General features: G+C 39.7%; 1 protein-coding gene and 1 long non-coding RNA gene across 4 annotated transcripts in view; both read left to right on the top strand.

The window, feature by feature from the left end:
- The first annotated feature begins 3,601 nt into the window (after positions 1-3,601).
- Positions 3,602-5,880, top strand: LOC145455900 (uncharacterized). 2 transcript variants are annotated; one of them, XR_013920460.1, is made up of 2 exons: positions 3,602-4,557; positions 5,712-5,880. It is a non-coding gene; the product is annotated as an uncharacterized LOC145455900 (long non-coding RNA). The 2 variants fall into 2 exon arrangements; XR_013920459.1 differs by having other exon boundaries at positions 3,602-4,567.
- An 8,881-nt stretch (positions 5,881-14,761) lies between these two features.
- Positions 14,762-21,390, top strand: part of LOC145455755 (uncharacterized) — a 30,324-nt gene continuing 23,695 nt past the window's right edge. For both annotated transcript variants that reach the window (XM_080333733.1, XM_080333734.1), the window contains exons 1-2: positions 14,762-14,970; positions 19,831-19,997. In XM_080333733.1, the coding sequence (XP_080189859.1) occupies positions 14,852-14,970; positions 19,831-19,997 (286 nt within the window). In that variant the 5' untranslated portion in view covers positions 14,762-14,851. The remainder of the gene's footprint in view (positions 14,971-19,830; positions 19,998-21,390) is intronic.

Raw genomic sequence — 21,390 nt, 5'->3', positions numbered from 1 at the left:
ATGGTGATTTAGTTGACCAACTAATACCTCAAAATTGGCGAATATTTCTTCTCTCTTTGCGTTGTTGGGAGGCAAACAGAAATCCAGTCCATGTGACAGTACAAATTCTTAAATTCTTCCCGGAACCCCGGTATGAAAAGGGCCTTAGTTGACAATTTCACATTCTCACCTAGTTATCAAATCGGCCTTATTTCATTCCGTAGAAGCTTTCCGAAGTTTTTGTTCATTTTATAGCGAGCTCACGGTCCCCGTAGAATATGTTGTAGCCATTTTTTCCATATAAAATACCCTTACACAATCGAGAAAGTAACCTACAGGTTTCTGAATACGGCAACCGCATACGTAACAAAGGCGGTAACCACCTAAAGTCTGGCGACACCTAGTGGTTTGATGGACCCTATTCTCTCTGAACCATTCACTTATTTGCCCCTCTATCATTCAAATTCCCGAAGTACCCAGACCCATCCGACATTTTCTCCCTTAATTATTCAGTATTTCTTGTTTCCAATAGCTTATTGCTGCTATCGTCTAAACTCTAAATTGGCTTGAAGTCATAGCGACTCCATCCCAACACTGATATTATCATGCAGGAACTCTATCAGCTGATCGAGATTCATGCGAGGGGTCTGTTCAAGATGCTTCGTCTATTTAATGTGTGGGAAGAGCATGCGTATTATTAATAATAATCGTTAAGTTATATTTTTCATCTGAACAAGTCACACACAATGTAGAATGCGATAAGACACAATGCGATGTAATGAGCAGATATGAGGATATCGAACGACACGCAGTTGCGATCTTTTTTTATACTGACATCCACCTCGGCGGCTCGGCCTAGAGTGCCCGATGTCACAGTTCTTTTCGATGTTGATCTTTCTGAAGCCACGGCCCTTTCTAGTTCTTTCCATTCCTTGTGAGTGCTTTCTTTCGTCGGGTCTTTTTCTGGGCTTTTTTTGTCGCCGTAAGAACGGCGACGGGGGGGGGGGTGGGATGCTAGCGCATGGAGACTGCAGAAGTTACAATTCCGGTATACCGAGATGCCGTACGACAAGAAGTCGAAAGGGTACAGAAGATAATTGCAAATGCAATTATAAACACAACATCCGTCCAAGCGCCACTGATGTCATTCGCTCAGCAGAACCTCACATCTAGAAATAGTGTACTGTACCTATATATACGACAATTCCGGTACTCCGGTATTTGGCGGGTGTTGCCCGCAGTTGGCTGCTCGACCGTGGAAATCGACACTTAAGTCTGGTGGTGCGCTGACTTAGATTTGAGTGCCGATCTGGACGCATTTGAGTGTGAGTGTCAGAGTTGGATCAATTACATTATTTCAGTTCAATTACAATTACAATTACAATTACTTTCATGCATGTTTCAATGGGGCTGTTCCACTTCATTTCGAACACGCGGTGGCGACAAAGGTAACTCGACCCAAATCTGTTTTGTTGCTATATACTTTACTATGGGACTGGACTAAACATCGACCTAATTTCGTGTCTTGACGTACAACGAGGATGGTGAAAGTATCCATATCAACTTTAATCATCCATATGGATATCAAATAGCTGTTAGATGACGAAATGATGCTATTTCTTGGCGTCTTGTTCTCGTGATGGAAGTGCTGAAATTATGATTCTATCCTTATCACCAACTGCAATGATTCTATCATTATTATTTTCGCCATTTAGCGCCCAATACTACACCAGGTTGGACTGGGTTCAACACAAACCCTTTCTAGATATATTATTACCTTAACCATATAGCTGTCTGGTTGAAAGACTTCATGTCCTTCCAATACCTTCCTATTCTTCAACCTCATCACTATCTGTTGGTGTTTTTAAATGATAAAATACTAATAATACCAACTAGATCTCATCCTTTCTGATGATTGACAATTAAACAGTGTACCAGTAGTATTGTAGCAGTTATAATACTAATAATACCAACTATAGATCTCATCCTCTCTGATCATTGACAATTGAACGATGTACCAGTTGTATTGTTGCCGTTATTTTGTTGAATAAAATGGAACGGTTATAAACTGAAGTCGCAAAGCGTATATAGTCTATAAAGCAAAGGTTCTCGAATATTTTTTGCCCGACCCGAAAATAAATAGTATGGTAAGCACATAAACATTGGATTATAACATTCTAAGCAACGGATTTATGCATGCTCATTATTACACATTAACATAATTCTTAGGAAGACGGAATGTCAACCTGCTATTTGAGAAACCCATGTATGGGACTGAGACGTAAAGCAAAATTCTATGGTGTAAACCAAATTGATACAAATAGCATTACCATATCCAAAAATTGTAAAACACAAAAATGAGCTTGTGAGCCTTGGTCATTTTTGATCATCGAGTTTGTACTTGAAAATCTTGAAGGTTGTAGCAAAGTTCGTTGTGCTACCAACATAATAGGTATCAGATAATCAGATACGTATAATAAGAGTCCATGTAGTGAGCCACCGACAATAGTCCTGTTTTGTTGAAGTAATATGAGATAGTTGTCTTACAACTAAGCCTGATTGCCAAGTCTTTCAGTTGGAAGTACACAAATGACGCCATGCTTTCAATATCCGACAGTGCTGAGTGTTCAGGATTTATAATTGGAATGATGGTTGCTTTACATCAACTATAGAGTATGCTTCTTTCAATAACGAGTGAATCTCTGTAGATTCAGCTATCCCCTTTTCCGAATTGTTGAATTGTCAGAACAAGATTCCGTGACTGCTGACTTGTACGGTTTATTCTTTTGCAACAGCTTTTGACAATGACGTCTCTTCTGCAACCTCTTTCATTGAAAACAGAATAGACGAGGGTGCCTTGACTGAAGTTTCATCAGCTTCATTGTAATTCAAACGCATGATATTGTAGGACCTCACAGCAGCAAATGTACAATGTACATAGCATAATTTTCCACAACACACAACACTCACGGGGTTACTGATTTACTGCAGCGGAAGCAGGATAAATCATGCTGGTGAAATGATATTCTGCAGGCTACTTTTCCAGGAGAGGACCAGGCATCCATACCTCTTCGTAAACGGAACCCATCCTCCCTTTTTGTTTCTAATTGATGCATCTTCTGCGATCAAATGACCGTCATCCTTACACAATGAGGCATATAACACTTGCCATATCAACGACTCTCGGAAAATTTACAGCAATGTACCGGTAAGCTGCAACCTGCCAGCCAGGTTGGAATCCCGGTACGTTTAGCGCAATATCTTTGGTGTGCCAAGGCGGTACTCGGCGTCACACCTGTGTGCAGTCAGTAGAATCTTTGGTGTGCACGAGACACCGATTCCATATTGGCCTGCCAGGGTGCCAATGTCCAGCACGAGGACAAGACGCCAAGAAATAGCCTCATTTTCGTCGGCCAACAGTTATTTAATATCCATATGGATGATTTATATTGATATGGATACTTTCACCATCCTCGTTGTACGCCAAGAGACGAAATTCGGTCCATGTTTAGTCTATTCCCATAGTAAAGCATATAGCAACAAAACAGATTTGGGTCGAGTTACCTTTGTCGCCACCGCGTGTTCAAAATGAAGTGGAACAGCCCCATTACATTACAATAGACACTTACGTGACCTTTGACACGAACCAATCAGGTTGCAGCAGGATGTAAACAAAGAACAAGGCCGGGCAAGCTTACTATGAGCTCTTATGGAAAAAGGTTGAAAAATGAAGGTTTTAAGCAAAATTACGTTGAATTGGGGATGACTGGTCTTAATGAATACTAATAGCGTAGAGCTAGTATGTAGTTGCAGCTTTCAGTCAAGGATGAACATGAATGGTGGCAAGTACGCATCAGCGTGCTGTGTCCAAATGCATGGATTTTTGACAACTTTTCGGATTAAGCGACGATTGTTGTATACTATACTATAGGATTGTGGCAATGCATATGTTGACGATTTCATAGGCTCCAGGTCTGGAGCGAAATTTTCAAGCATATCTCATGTTCAGAAATATATGCTATAAAATACAGCTTCTGCCACACATCACAATTTTAGTGTATTGATTATGAAACTTGAAAGCTATGGAGATTCTATCGAATTTCTGGATTTGAGTGGAACAGCATCTTCTTCTAACACCGCGGAGAAAGCTACGAAGTATTTCATGGAGCGCTATGCACACGACTTAGGGACAAAGATTGAGGAGACAATTCACTCTTTGTTGAAGGGTTATTCTAGTGAACAGCCAATGTCATTGCAACTTGCGGAAAAGAGAGATATCACACTCAATGGAAATACACATTCTCATAAAATCCATTATTGATTCGTCTTGCACTTGTAAGACAGGGTAAGTAAGGAAAAAGACATTTTGTCAGAGACTCCTGCAATAGATATTGTAACCATGATTTATTTTCACATTGGGTTCTGATATATGCTCTCATGCATATGCATTCATTAAGACAATCCAGCACCTAAAGCTACAAGGACTGCATTGTGATTTGCATCAGCATCAGTGAGCTCGATCGTGATTGACAAACCATCTCTCGACCGTACTCGCAACCGATCAACTCCTGCCTCAAGGTAGATTTTGGTGCGTATCTGGTGTCTTCAGTTTTATAACATTCCACCAAACACAAATAATCCTGGAACATTTTCACCTGGAGAATTGTTCATTCAACAAATTGGGCATCTAAGTGAGCTTCAATGCGCACCACTGGATTATAGTATGAATAGACATGCACTGTTGGTACACATAGACCATGGCACAGCACAATTACGATCCATAGCATGCTATTAGGCATTACGATATTCACAATGGAACTGAATTTTCACAATTGCTGAATATGTTGTATCATTCATTTTTAATTTTCAATCTTGAATTAGAGTAAGCAATTAGTCCATATTTGGTTAGTTGATACACAATGCTGCATAGTATGACACCAGACAAAATTTTATACTTGTTGATTCTTCCGATCAGCTGTTCAATATGAATACGCTGTCTCACCATCTTTCTTGTTGTGGAACAGTCTGGCTCAGGCATACAAATCATGTGCAGGAATATTTAAATCTAGATTCAATTTCTTGATTTCAGACTCAATGGTGAATCCTTTTTCTGCCATGATAGCATTTCCTGGTTCACCATAGCTGAACTCCATCATTAGCCTATCTCACATTTCTTGTCGAACCCACATATTTCACTAATATTTCGATCTGAAATGGTCCCTGTGAACAGTTCCTACGCAAAAGTAAGTGCACAACAATCCATCAATCCTTTCAAAGTTGTATGTAATCTATTGACAGTCAGTAATCATTCCAGTTTTGAGAAATCATGAATGAATGCAAATGGTGCATTTTTAAGAACCACATATCTACATGGCCAAATCGAAATTTAATGAAGCAGTTACATACGGTTTAATACTATGCTTACAGCAATACTATAAATTTGATGTCAGTAGGATAAGTCGGACAATTCAGAAATAATTTATTGTAGTCTAGCATGAAATTTCAGCTTCTCCGCATCTTTTGACATTATGATGCTCCTCTGAGAACTGAACTTCACTAGCAATAATTGTCCGTCAATTTGTAATTTTCCTGGACGAGTTTCCTGTTTTGTGCTTCTACTTCTTCCAGAAATTTGATTTTCTTGCGTTTTATCCATCGACTTCCTCTTTCTGCAGCTTCATTAAAGATATCCATCAAGCCTGCACAAAATATATAATATGTTTATTTTACAGAGCAACACTGCTGTGCAGGCACCTATCAAGGCGTACTCGTCAGACTCATGCAACGTATCACCGCTACCAATTTCAACTATTCATCTCATTATTGAATATATTGCTCTCAACAATTTCAACCCACACCATCATGCAGCAAAACTGTGGAATAAAACGAGACACACACCAAGTCGATTGTGGCGTCAAGTGTGACTGCATTTCAGATTAGACTCATTCTGAAATACAGAATTATTTCATCCTAATTATGTCACGATTCAATATTTTTGGTACAATAATAGATATGTCATTTTAATAATAAAATGAGAATTCAGATGACTACAAGGAAGTCCACATGCCTTTATCCAGATTTTAGATTCTTCCATGCATGTTATTGGCTCTGGGAAAGGTACAAGCGCACACCAGGAACGGTCTGAGTAGTCATCTCCAAGTTACACAGGCTATTAGCACAGTGTTTATCCGGCATTTGTCCTGATTGATTCAATACACGAGCTAGAACAAAAAAATGACAATTTCAGCTGGGAACGGATCATATTGCCTATCATATTAATATGATCATTGAATATGCAGACAAGTGTCCAGTGTAACAGTAATTTTCTATATAATGATGCAGACTGTAGACCAGTGATTCCCAAGTGCGGCCCTGAGGGCCGCATGCGGCCCCCAGAGAGCCTTCTTGCGGCCCCCCAAATATATTAGGAAATCGATTATTGACAAAAATAAAATATATATTTATAAAATACTCTTGCTTGACTTGACCTGTGTGGTTTTTAATTATAGAATTGCAGGAAAGTTGTGAGTATAGACTGCTAACGTTATGTCACTGCTGTTTCAATGCAATGTGCCCTAACTTTCCAGTTGAACGAGCAGTAGCTATAGATATAAATAGGTATTGATAACTCACAAAACCGGAGGAAAATCTCTCCCTCGTGGTCGCTTGAGTAAAAAAGAAAAAGAGGCTCAACTCCCGGAAAATACAGTTTTTCTTTAACAATGAAAAAAAAACTTCCCGGTCCGGCTACGAAATAGCCGCCGTAGCGTTCCTACAATGCTGACTTAATCTATATCAGTCGAATTTGACCCTATATGTAACCAAAATCCTCAAAAAAGAAGACAAAATCTCAAAAAATAAGACATTTGGGCGTCCTCCGAGGACACTTTAAAAACAATCAAAAAAGAGGACAAATCATCTTACAAGAGGACGTATGGTAACCCTATGATAACTATTGATGTGCATCACGTGACTCACGGTTGAATACGCCGAGATGCATACTGCTTAGTCGGCTAAAAGCAGCATAATTGGTAGTCCTATATTCAGGGCCGTAACTGCCGCACCCCGAACTCCCCAATTTAGGGGGCCGAGCTCGAAGGGGGCCCAAAATTATTTCGTGAATTGGCTTAAATTATAGACTATTTTTTGAAAATTTATGCAACTTCTTCAAAAATTTTTCGCGCTGGGCGCGAATTTAATTCACCGCATATCTTGATTATTGGGTACTCTCCCCAAGAAAAAACATGCAAGATTTATAGAAATGGGCATATCAGCGTTGGCCATGACCGCACCACAACGCACCAAGACATATAAAGTTTTAGGCCGTGTAACATGTGACTCCAAGAAGTGTGAACGATCGCCAGCGAGAAAGCCTTGGCCGTAAAGGACTGCTTTTATGCTGACCAAAAACTTCGAAATACCAAAAGCTTCGTTATATATACAAAATACATATAGGTTTATTTGTCCATATAGGCGCCTAAATGACTGGCCCCGAATGTTCTTGTCTTGGCAATCTGAACCCCACAAAACAAATACCATCCTGCAGGAAAGAAAATTATATGCCAGTGAAGAAATACCAATCTGAAATCGTGTGATCTTCCAGTTTAGTAGGTTTGGGCAATTCTACATTTTTTGATATAGCAGACATCAGGATGTCACGAAATAACATCATGTGAAGAAGTCATACCTAGGATTCTGCCCGCCCGAATATGTTTAATTTTACGGGGTCTGCAGTTTCAAGACACCTCTCACTCAGCTCTACCGGTAAATCGGATTACGTGGGCATAAAGACGAGAACCACGCGATTCCCGATCTTATTCACCGATTTTATCATGAATTATCGAAATATTCGGGCGTCGCGCTGTCTCAATAAACAGTACAACTTTAATTTCGTGGCAAAAGCGAACAACGTCATGCGGGGTCAGTTTATCACCCTATGGGAGCCCAGGGTCCTGACGAAGTGCCGTTACGTTCCTGCCAACGGGTATACCCCCGGATATGTTTAATTCCTATTGAGGGGGCCTATACCTTAACAAACACACCTCACTCAGCTCCACCGGTAAATCAGATTACGTGAACAGAGACAAGATGAAAATTGATAGCAATACATGCAATTCCCGATCATATTGACCGATTCAGTCATGAAACTAAAGAAATTTCTCGCGCTTGGCGCGTTTAGACGAGAAAAGCTGATTCACTCAACGGACACCCAATGCAGCAGATAAGTAGCGGTAAACAGTGTACAGTTTTGAAATCACGCCAGGGCAATAAAACTACTCCGAAATACCCATGATGACTGCTCTTTGGGTCCGTTTCATAGCCGTAGTATTCGTGCGGCCCCGACCGTACTCTGAAATTCTAAATTTGGCCCTCACACCGAAAAAGTTTGGGAACCACTGCTGTAGACTGTACTATATACGATTCCATAAATAGAACGCAGATAACGCAAAGCCCACATAATTAATACCCCACATATCCTCACTCAAGATTAATCTAATTCATGCTATTCGGTACGACAGTCCTATAGTATACGACTAAGGATAATACAGCAATAGTTGCTTCATCCGAAAAGTTGTCAGAAATCCATTTATTTGGACATACCATGCTGACGAGTGCTTGCCACCATTCATGTTTATTGTAGGTTAGAACACTGCAAATACATACTAGCTCTACGTTATTACCATTCACCAAAGTCAGCTATTCTCAATTCAATGTAATTTTGCTAAAAACCTTCATTTTTGAACCCTTTTCCATAAGCGCTCATAGTAAGCATGCCCGGCCTCGTTCTTTGTTTACATCCTGCTGCAACCTGATTGGTTCGTGTCAAAGGTCACGTAAGTGTCTATTACAATTACTCCATGCTAAAAATATCAAATTACAATTACAATTACAATTACTCCTTGCATGCTTCAATTATATTACAATTACAATTACAATTGCTGCTGTTGAACATGTAATTGAATAATCGTAAATTCAACCGTGCTCCTTGACAACCGTAGCGTCGTATTCAACAACAATTCAAGTCTAGTTCAGATTGTGTAGTAATAAATGCGTTTATGTGCGTACATAGTATGATATGTAAGATGTCATTGTGACGTAATATAAGCGTGTTTTGTATGCTCGGTAATTATGGCTCACGTAATTGGAAAAGTAAAATGTTATTTACCTAATTTCCTATGGGTTAGGATTAAGGATAGGGTGCAGTATGTCGTTGAAAAAGTATTATAATATATGAACGTGTTGGATTTGCGTATATAGTATATAATTAAAGAAATAATATTATTTTTATCGAGGGACGTAGGAATTAGGATGAGGAGTAAAAACAAAACCGTGCTCTGTCAGATAAGACTTTATATAATATCCAGTGATCTGGTTAGTTAGCCAGACGAAGTAACGATGCAGCATCGTGATCTGAAATCGTATTGTAGATTGCCAACCCACGGATAGATGCGCAAGATGTGAGTCACGGATGAATGCACCGACAAACGTACTGCAGAGCCGGCTAAAAGCAGCAAACTTTGTAGTCCTAGAGCTGGCGATCCATGCGTCCAAATTTGATGCATCTGGTCTTTATCGTAAGCTATTGATGTACTAATTCCGAAAATACAAAATAAAATCTCGTCAGGGCAATGTAACTGCTCCAAAATAGCCGTTTAAGGCCGACTGTTCTGAAAAGTGAGAGCGCTGCAGCAGCATGACCACAACAATTACCAATTACGCCCAGCGATTGTTCAGAACAATGCCGATTCCCAGACTTTCACGACTATTTTGGGATGGCACCATTGCCTGGAAATATACTTTTATTGCGGAATCAGTGCGACACTAGCTTTCGATTAGGACCATACATATCAAATTTCGACGCTTGGATCGCCAGCTATGGGACTATCAATTCTGCTGCTTTTAGCCGGCTCAGCAGTTCGCTTCTCGGCGTATTCAATCGTGAGTCACGTGTTGCGAATCCATCCGTTGGTTAGTAATCTAAAAATTGTATACAATGGCAGCCGAGGCCAGCATAGCGGTGAAGATAAAAAAAACTTCGCCCGCAAGGGCGCAGTCAAGGGCTTCCGCGAATGAATCCACCAAATTCCTTGTCGACATTTAAAGAGAACGCATTATAAGTCAATTATTTTATGTTGTGCTTGTCAGGTCTCAATAGCAATTTAATGTAATTGAAATTGTAATTGAGCAAAATTTTTGTCAAATTACAATTACAATTACAATTACACAAAATAAAAATGCTTCAATTACAATTACATTACAATTACATTGAAAAATGTAAATAATTACATCAATTACAATTCCAAATTACAATTGATCCAACTCTGGTGAGTATACTTTTTGGCGTGAGTTGAGTAACGAAATCGTTGCTGAGTACAGGATCGCCACTCAGCAGAGAAATTGGGCTCCACCCTTAGGAACAAATTATGGGTCAAACTATATATTTTCCATGTGCACATTACGAAATGTATACATAAAACAACATATAGTTTCATACAAGTCATTTGGCCTTGTACTTGGGCATACCATCTGTGATTTTTCTTCAGATAATAGCCATCTGCAGCCAAGGGCGTAGCCAGAAAAAATATTTGGGGGGGGGCGAAAAATTCGATGACGTAAATGAGCCCCTCCCACCTAAAGATAAGGAAAAATGGGCTAAAACGATGGTCTTGGGCCCTTATTGGATGACTAACACAACATCTGAGGCGATCTTTATGCATATATTCCGCTCATATAAAGTGATGTGTGATTGTAGAAAACTCTGACCAGGGATATATAGAACTGTTCTATATATCCCTGACTCTGACGTCAATACTTTCGCGCCAAGCGCGAAAATTTTTTAGTTAAAGAATGAAAATTGTTCATTATATTGTTACTTGCATTTTGCAAATACGTTTTCATTATCAGATTTACCAGCAAAGCTGATAGAAGTGGTGTCATCGATCATTCAGGGCTAGTACACTTAGACTATGTTCATAACACACGGCAAGACTATTTAGAGCAGTGGTTCTCAACCGGTGATCCGCAAAGCCTTTTCAAGGGATCAACGAAAACTCCAAATTTGCAAAATGGTTGATAACCTAATAATAATAAACTATTTTTGGTTTGATGATGAAGCACTTTCGCTTCATAACTGCTGAAAGTTCAGGACTCACATAAACAGAGAATGGCCGTCTGAGATGAAATATTCCACCGCGCAAAGTCATTTTAATGGCCAATAGCCTACTTATACGAACACATTGCTGTTTAGGATTGTTTAGCTGGGGTTTTGGAAATAATTGTATGCAGAGATCCATTTTCTCCTATGAAATACACCGACCGCTATTCCAGAATAACTTCACGATGAGCTGCTAGATAGAAATGACTATAGGCTGGAGGATATATTGATCCATGTATGTTGCCATCATAGCCAAATGTGTCGTCGGACGCGTTACGCGTTATTATTACATTCGCCACCACCTATCTCTGTGGAAATGGATTCTCGGCACTCGTTCATATCAAATCGACGACGTGGATTTTCAAGACATAGCCCTGTATTTCAAGAAATGCAGCTACAGAATTCGCTTTAAAATAATAAAAAGTCGATGTTATTTTCAAGAAAGGTCATTTCGCTGTTGTTTATCACTAGCCTACAGATAATAATTGCACAAGACAGATGAAGGTTGCATGATAATAGAGGCAAATTTGAAATATGAACTGGGGGTCCGCCGGGGTACGTGAAGGTGCAAAGAGGGTCCGCGACGACAAAAAGGTTGAGAACCACTGATTTAGAGTTTGTATAGGGTGGACGCTGGGCGGGACAGTTGTCATTTAATGTTGTTACTTCATGACTTGCGGAGAAAGCTGTCACCACTCAAGAGATCGCTCATACACAAGGTCGTAGCCAGAATTACATTTTTTTTATTGCGGGGGGGGGGGGGGGGGGGGAGATTTTTATGAGTTTAGGGAAGCTCTCCCGTGGGAACACCTCGCAGAACCGTACATCCTGCCATGGACAATTTGATCACTACCATTCATTCAGACGATTCTTAGACGCACGCACACACATACCCTATGGAAGTTTCCAGTTGCTTCCAGTTGAAAAGCAGTGTGCATTTCGGACCTAGTCGCGCGGAGCGTACATGTTTTTGAATAAATGAAAGTATTTGATCAATAATATTGGTGCGTGTATATGAGCAAGTGGATTCCATTCTTAATAATTACTTCGTTGAAGAACGGTTATTTAGTGACCTCTGGTAAAGATTGATGCTAGTTTAGAGATTGGAATTGCTGATATATATACCAGACCAAATTACAAAACTCCTTTGATCAGACTCGTGCGATTTCAAATTAGCACTTTTTAAAGGGAGTTGGCTATATTTTCCTGTGCCAGTCGCATTCATGTCGGAGAAGTCAGATTGCAGGGACAGGATCATTAGGCGCCAGCCATTTAAGTACCCGAAAATCTATATCGAATACATGCGTCGGTTTTATGGCCGTCAATCATTTTGGGAGCGCACTTTGCGGAGTCGCATGTAATAACCTACTTTATATGTCTTCGTGTGTCCCGTAACGGGAATTGTCGGAGCTAACAGTCCCCAATCCCCATACTGAGCTGACAACCCTAAACTCAATCAACTCAACGACCTTGAGTTACTCTCGTGTATCTACTGGTACTGTTGTATTCTCATAATTAAGAATGCAGCTAAAATCAATTGTGGGTATTTGCGGAAGATTTTTTTTCGGGACACCGATTATAAAATCAAGACAGTTATGATCATGGACACTAAATCGCGCGAAGCGCGAAGAAAGTTTTTAGGTTGCATTCATCTGCCCTAAAATAATGTCATATTTATTGGTTTTACGAAAAATTTTCCAAAAATTTGGGGGGGGGGCGATCGCCCCTTTCGCCCCTCGCTGGCTACGCCAGTGTCTGCAGCAATCAGTCTTTTCATTGTATCGCAAATTTGTGGTGTATTGAACTGATAAAATTGCTAATAAACCAATGATGATGATGATGATCATCAAATATGGAAAATACTTTCCAGGTGTTATTAGGTTATCCTTTACCGTGTAGGGACGTTTGACTTCCAACCAGCTACGCTAGGGATGTCAAAAGACAACAAATCAAGACGACGTTTCTTTCGGTATCCAATGTAAGCAATGGATCACTAGGACGAGCTTTTGGCTCCCCCAAGTGTATGAATGTCTCCCATTAGGTGTCCTCCGAGGACACTTTTAAAAAAGTAAAAAAAAAGAGGAAAATCCCCTTAAAAGAGGACGGACGTGTGGTAACCCTAAGATATACGAGTATAGATAAATGTCAACACAGTGTAGTGAACATAGCGAAGCGAAGTAGGTGAAATTTTGGGGCAAGAAAAATATTGTAAATATTGCCGCAGAGTTCACCTATCACCCGCCCATGGCGCCATGCGATTATGACGTAATACGATAGAAACGAGGCCCATTGTTGCGTATCCGGACATAACCATTCCTTCATTTCCTTGGTCTTCTACCGTGATCTAGGATTTTCCATCACCAGCTTGGCTTACGTGTTTACTAGGGGCTAATATGAATTTTTTCGAGATCATTTTCGTCAGGTAGTCGTTCTGGCCCCACTTTATTTATTGGATTCATAAGATCATCCATTGCAACTTCAGTTTGCTATTATCGATCGATATTACAGGCTTGACTCGAACGTCTGACTTTTTATTTCGTCGTTACAACCTTCGAACCTTGTAATTTTCTTGTTGGACCTCTCTCTGACTGCAACAGATCTAACGTGTTTATTAAACAATATCCATAGTTATTGGAGAAACAAAGGTTTAATGCAATGAATGTAAATACCATAAAGAAATTATAAGAGGAGTATGTGTCCATAACTTTTCTTTTGATTTTGTAGTAGGCCTATAACCACGAGCAACACATGATATTTGGAAGCAATTAGATGTGATGATGAAGTTGATATGGGATTGTGTTAAACACGATTTGCAATTCTTGAGATTTCTTTTAGGATGCTCTCTACCAGCCTTTAAGGTCCTAGGTAATTGTTTACATATTCATCATCATTTTATTAATATTTCATCAAATCAAACCACCTCAGGATTGCGATATTATCAAAAGATAGGAGGATGCGGAAACGAATTGGAGTACTCTTTCAATCCAGTGGTTCTTAACTTTGTCCCCAGTGCCCCCCAGGGACGATTTGGATTTTAAAGGTTGCGGAATCCGCGGAAACGCTTGGGAGTGATATGGGAGTCTCTGGGACTCAATGGGGCGCTGAAGAAAAATGGCGTAGCATTATAGTTGGTGTAGTGGTTCACATAGGGATGCGAATTTGTATAGTGGAACTATAGTTCTATATATCCGTGAGTTCTCTTTAGACAAAATTCATCAAATACACGGATTGTTCGTCGTGCTTCGCGCGAAATATACTGGTGGTGTTCGCAATAAGTTTTCACAAATACAGTGGTTATTGTAATTGATGTAAGTTACAGTGAAATGTCTGTCTTGACTGTCCTAGTTTCCAGTTATATGACTTGCAAAATGACTCGAGTACAAGTTGAGTTGATACAGAAATTGACTAGAGTCGAGTCATTTACCGCATTTGAGAAAATGACTCAAGTCAAGTCACCAAAAATCGCGATTCGAGTCATGTATTTGATGCGAGTCAATAGAACCCTGGCTGGAAACAATGACAACCACCAGATTTGGACACTATACCAAAGGAAAATATTGATTTGCACTGGCATTTGACGTGCGAATCACCATTTTAATTTGAAATTGTTAAATGTAGTATCTCTGTTTATGGAACCAATATGTTATTTTCAGATTGTATTGTAATTAGACTGGGAATATTTAGGTGACCAGTAATCTCAGTACTATCCATTTCAATATGACCACCCCAACCCAGATTGTGGCGGTTTGCGAAAGTAGTTCAAGAAGTATAAGCTGTCCATATGGACAAATTTTTCCAACATTGGCTTTTTATGGAAGGAGGTCGTCCACACAATTGTGAGTTACAATTCCATCAACAACTTTTTGTATTGCCCACACAGTTGGATTGTTGGCCTTATTTTCATCATTCAATCAAATCAATATTTTACAATACTTTATGTGTCATTTCGGTTACATTAAATCGGTACCTATAACTACAGTTAATTATTGATTTCATTGGATCAAAACTCAACAACATCGCATTACAATCAAAGGGTAGGAAGCATTCATTGAAATATGAATACAAACATTTTCAGTGGCCTTTCATGGAATCCTTAGAATAGCGGTTCTCAAACCTTTTTTGACACGCCCCTCTTCATGATAGTGAAATATTTTGCGCCCCTACTTTTATTGTCATATCGCAAAATGCAACCATAATGCTGGCAATCCCAACGGACAGTTTGGTGGCTAGTCACTAAAGAGCCGCACTCAAACGCTGAAAGATCCGCATGCGCCTTGCGAGCGTCGGTTTGCCCTCCCTTGGTATAAAACCACTCTTCTGTAGCAAAGCAATCATTTGTATATGGTGCGGTCGAAACCTTATGCCAGTGGTTCCCAACCGCTGTGCCGCGGAACACTAGTGTGCCATTTACATCTCGCAAGTGTGCCGCGAGAGATTTCTGCGGCATTTTGAAATTATGCGAAAAATAATTCTAGTCTATAGCAAACGAAAAGTAATCTAAATCGAGCTTATGTGAAGTTTGTACATTTGACAAATCAAAATTGATATTACATGCCCGCAATCAATATCCCCCTCGAATTCGCTTTACAGGGCAGATCGTGTGCCTTGAAGGCTGAATTCAGTTTTGCACAATACGTTGATTGATCGCATGCAGAAAAGAGCAGAGACGGTGGCGCCTGTATGACAATGCAGTTTTCTAATCCTCACTGTCTCCACAATCACCAGCGAGAACTGAACTCGTTTGGGATTGACATTCGCGTTTACAAATTCGAATTTCAAACATGGCAATCCACATTGCGATTGTTATCGTGCCGGCACTGCCGTTAAAATGTAGGCTTGTAGCACAACGTTGTGTTACTGACGACGAATATGAGAATTGACAAGGTTGATCTAATTATATCAGTTAACAAACCTCTTCGCCGCTGAAGTTATAATCTTGGTTTGTTGGAAGTATAATTGAACTGCGGGTGGCTGCCAGTAGAACTATTGAGGTATGGCTAAGGCTATCCTCACGCGTGCTACACGATCTGCGTGAAAATGCATTGTATATCCTGGTATAGCCTACACCTCTACGCCTCCATATTCGTTAGCGGCGATCGCGCTTGACCTCTTCGACCCTATGAGGCAGTGCATGGGCAGATTTATTGTCAAACAAATCTTATGAAATCGTATCTAAGGGCAGCCCGAAGTTTCCGTGAAGTCTTATATCAAAATCATCGCTTTCACATTCGTCTGAATACGCCCTGTTTGTTGTAATCACGAAGGAACGATATTCTGTAAGATAGCGTAATGGTTAAGCGTCGTGCTTCTTGATCGGTAGGTCGTGGGTTCGATCCCCGCCGGGTCAGACCAAAGACCTGATTAGTAACACTGGTATCCATGGCTTCCCTGCTTGGCGCTCATGCATTACTGGGATAGCATGGATGGGTGGTGCATGACTTGAAAAGTCGTAAGGGCTATATCTGCACTTCCTTGTCCAGCGGCATATGCACAGCATGCACTCATGGTATGCATATGCGCAGATCGTGTGTATGTGTATCAGACATGGGGTGATTACTTCATGAATGTAATCGATTGGGATTACGATTACTTCTGAATTACGCGATTACGATTACGATTACGATTACAGCAAAATCAGGAAGTAGTCGATTACGATTACGATTACATTGGAAAAGTAATCACGATTACTCACGAGTCACGATTACATTTATTTTGCATCTTAGAAGTTATATCGGAAGACAAAATAGGGATTGCGCTGAAAAGGCCTAATGAGATAACAATCTTCCTTAAAAAAAGATGCGTCATTGGCATGTTACGTCATGATGTACCGATTGCCCATTTTTATAGTGGTCGATTTATCGCACCCAACGATTTGCATTCTTGCCAGGTCAATAACCGCCGCCCCCAAATTTCCCAATAGGGCGGGGAGCGAGATCGAAGGGGACTCAAAAGTATTTCGTAAACCAACATAAATTATACAGTCTTTTCGAGAGATTTGATCAACTTGAAAATTCTCTCTGGATAGCTTGATTTAGAAATGCATACGTCTCCTCCTAAAACAAAGCATACATTATTTATAGTAGGGTTGCATTTAAAACAAATGGTTGTTTAAAACTTGTTTTAAACGGTGTTTTAAAAAGAAAGGCTTTAAAACAAACTAAATTTTGTTTTTAAAGTTGTAACATTATGCCATAATTGTGTAAACACTTTCCAAAAAACATTTTGTATGAGCCTACGGACAATTACCACTTGATTTGGCCGACGTACATCGATATGGGATGGTTGGAACCCTCAAAATAGTCTGTTCAACAGTTATAGTCCAGATATTTCGTCAAATGAGCTATATTTACCCTATATTTTCAATTGTCAATCTCAATCCACTATGACGTCACAATTTTATAATGGTGACGTCGTGGTTAAAAAAAACATTTTTCAAACAAGGGCCTTTGTTTTAAACATGTCTGTTTTAAATTGATTTTTGTTTTAAATGCAACCTAATTTATAGTAATAGGCATTCAGGTGCCAGTCAATACCGTGCCACGACACACCAAAAGCCATACGCAGTTTCGACCAACATGCGACTTCACGAAGTGTGCTACTAAAGAAGGACCTTGGTCGAAACTTTGGGTATGTGTCCATTGTCAATAGCCACGCTGGGTGGACGTGACTAATAGTCCGGTCCTTCCAATCTGAGCTCATAATACAAATGCCACCCGGGGCACCCAGAGAGTTTTAAAGACATGACAATTTGTGTGAGTGTGCGTCTCACCAAAGTTCTTGCGCCACTTCAGTATCTTTTGACCATATAACAGACCGGAGGTCACGAATTAACAACATAAACTAAAGTAATTATAACAAGATACCGGACATATAAGTATGAATTACTTGCTTCCAGCTCTACAGGTAAATCTGACCATCGGGGCTGAGAGAAGATTGAAAATTAATAGTAATATAATGCAATTACTAAAAATATTGACGAAATTCAGTCTTCAACTTGAAAATACCACCCTATGGGGCCAAAGACCAATGTTTGAACTGGGGGACGAATTGCTATTTAGGTCCAGATTCTAGCTATACCACCCACGTTAACATGATATTGAAGCCCATGGACATGGCTGCAGGTCCCAATGTTGAGTAAAGAATTGTGAAATAACGATTGACGCCCGTTTCAAGTAGAGTCATATGAGAATAAGATGAAGCCGTGGCCCGATGAAACGAACATAAAATTCTGCCTTCAACTTCATACAGATAATGTACTGCAAGCTGCCATTACAAGAAACGGCAAAGACGGCTCGGTTATGATTATATATCATTAGCTGTTGATTTTTACTGCTTCCATGTGGGAACCGTAATGTTTTATTTGGCGAGTACAAAATTTCAATTCTTTGTCCGGTGTACGTACGTAGTACATAGGCCTACTGCTCTCCCGAAGCAACGGTCAAACTGCGTTTAACTAAGCATAGCCAAACATCAATACATAAGTTACTATTTTAAACTAGGCAGAATGGAGATTAATTATCCTGCTGCGAGGCAGTGGCGTATGGAACGTGTTGATAATCTGATATACAGCACGGCGGGTGTTCTTACATCCACACTAATGTAGGCTACGTACATCGAATATCTATTTACTGTGGATACTTCTTACGCAATGACGAGCAAAGCTAATAGGCTACTTCTGACGTAATAATCAGCAATAGCATTTGGAAATCAGACGTTTGTGCTATCGAGAACCTGGAATAATATCTCTTCCTTATTCACGAATGTTCAGTTTATGTCATAGTCCTTGTACAAATAAAAAGTAATCGTTCTTTCACTAAGAAATCGATTAGATATGCGAAGTAGTCGATTACGATTACGATTACTTCGGAATTTTTTCGAATGTAATCGATTGCGATTACGATTACTTGAAAATGCTGTAATCGTCGTAATCGATTACGATTACTAATCGCGATTACCCCATGTCTGATGTGTATCATGAGTCGGTGTATATGTCGCAAAAACATCATGGACAAAAATAAACTACGTCCTTTCCTTTCCTCTCTGGCACGAGGAACACGACGACTGTCTGCCACGGCTTGGTAACCTATATGAGGAACGCTTTACGTACAAAAGTTTACTAGAATTATTAAAATGAAGAAGTTGATGTAAAAAAAAGAAGTACAGAAACATGTTGGATTGATTGCCGAGGTGGTCACCGGACACATTAGTCGGCATTACTATGGGTGCTAATAAGTATTATGGTAGTTTGCAGGTTCCGTAAGCCAAAAAAGTCTGGAACCACTGTGATGGTGTGCCGCGAACTATTTTTCATTTCCAAAGGGTGCCGTGAGGTCAAAAAGGTTGAGAACCACTGCCTTATGCCATTGAATATATATATCTCCTGCATGGGATGTAGCAACACAAACTCATCTCTCTGCATGGTCCGCTGAAATCAGTTTCCACTGGTGTTGTCGTTTCATGAGACGGTATTTATTACTGCCTTTCAAAACTACTTGTGTAGTCTTCAAAGACTGCAAATTCTAGTAGTAGTTTTTGACTCCTTTGAAAAGCACTACTTATAGTTCTACTACTTGAGTAGCCTCCGTGACTACTTTGACCATCACCACGTCTGCCTCAACTACAATATGGCATATCAGGAACTTGCTGTTAACAGGCAATCATATTTTTAATCGGGTTTTACGTGGATTGCTTTTCAGATGTGGTTCACAGAGACGCGATTGTGGCCAACATAGCCAGCTCTCGTATGCTCGAAGACAGTGTAATGGAAAGACAAGTTGTACTTTATGGGCTAACAATGGAATGTTTGGAGACACTTGCTATGGCTCAACAAAGTATCTGCTGGTTGAATATAATTGTGGCCCAGGTAAGACTAATCATATGAGTTAATATAATATTAACTATATTTTGCATAACGCCCCCGTTAACAACGATCGCAGTACCAAAAGCCCCTTTGATAAAAATGTAAAATCAAGGGTTTTTTCGATTCATCTCAAATTGTGTCTAACTAAGCAATTGAGACTAGTGGAAAATTACTCTGTGCTGCATTTGAAAATTAATTTTCAAAGGTCAAACATATTTTAACTGATTTTGGATCAATTTTTTGCGCTTAACTCAAAATTGCAACCAGTTTTTCTTCATGACATATTCAATTATTAGCTTTTGATCATTATTGTACACAAAGAAACTAATTTTTGTGGTAGCATAGTTGATCAATGATCATGCATGTCGTCAATTTGTGCAAGATGGTATTTTTATTCGAATTCAATGTTTTTGCAATTATTGACATTTTAAATACTACTAAAATATAATAGCACAGTTGAAATAAAGCACTTACAACTAACCAAGAAATCTTAATTTGGTTCAATGAAGGTAGAAGTTAATATGTTACACTAAAGATATGCAAACAATGTATGACACAAATGATTTCTGCTGACAATAAATGTTGCTTCAAAGATTCTCTTCCATGTTTGGAGTTCAATCAATATCGTTTGGTTATATTTTTCATTTGAACAAGTCACACACAATCAATCAATCAGTCAGATTTATTAATATTTTCATCGTTTCAAAACATCACAAGACTGCGATACAATGAAAAGATAGGAAGGTGTCGAAACAACTTGGAGTAGCCATTAACCTTTACTGAACGGCGGGCCTCTATGCAAAAATTTGAGCAGATTCACAAAAATGATCATAAAATCCGAACGCCGGGACTTGAACCAACGCCTAAAGTATCGCCAGAATCTGCGTTTCATTGCGCAACCAACTGAGCTAATTTGACGGCGCCTGCGTCGGGATATCATAGTGTAATCATCCCGAGTGTTCTCGATTTCTCATCTGAGAAAAGAGAAAACTGGTATTCATTTGGCCGTGACGCCATTTCTAATCCTTATTATGTTATAGTGATCGCTTGACCTAATTTTCAGCTATATCGTCTATCGAAAGAGTCCTGAGTGACGTGTTTACCTTATGTAGTTCTCTAGTAATGAACTGAGAAGTACATGCGATTTGAGCGTGCGTGTTGCGGTTTGCGTAAGATGACTCACACCGCGTGTCGATTACACATCGCGGCAGCCACTTCACAGTCACTAAGCTATTGTTTTTGTGATCAATGATAACTAGTAAAGTATTGTTATCCATGGCATTAGACATCTAGCAAATCTGCCAATTCGAAAGACAATCATAATACAGGGTATATTGTCTCACATAGGTGACACGCGGGCGTCGTTTCTACGCAGTACAGTGATGTTTTCTTTCAT

The sequence above is a fragment of the Botryllus schlosseri genome, chromosome 14 (assembly GCF_051294905.1).
Source record: "Botryllus schlosseri isolate E-star chromosome 14, Bs_hap1, whole genome shotgun sequence".
NCBI classification, from domain to species: domain Eukaryota; kingdom Metazoa; phylum Chordata; class Ascidiacea; order Stolidobranchia; family Styelidae; genus Botryllus; species Botryllus schlosseri.
Note: the sequence above shows the minus strand (reverse complement) of the source record. Positions and strands in the feature narration are given on the sequence as shown.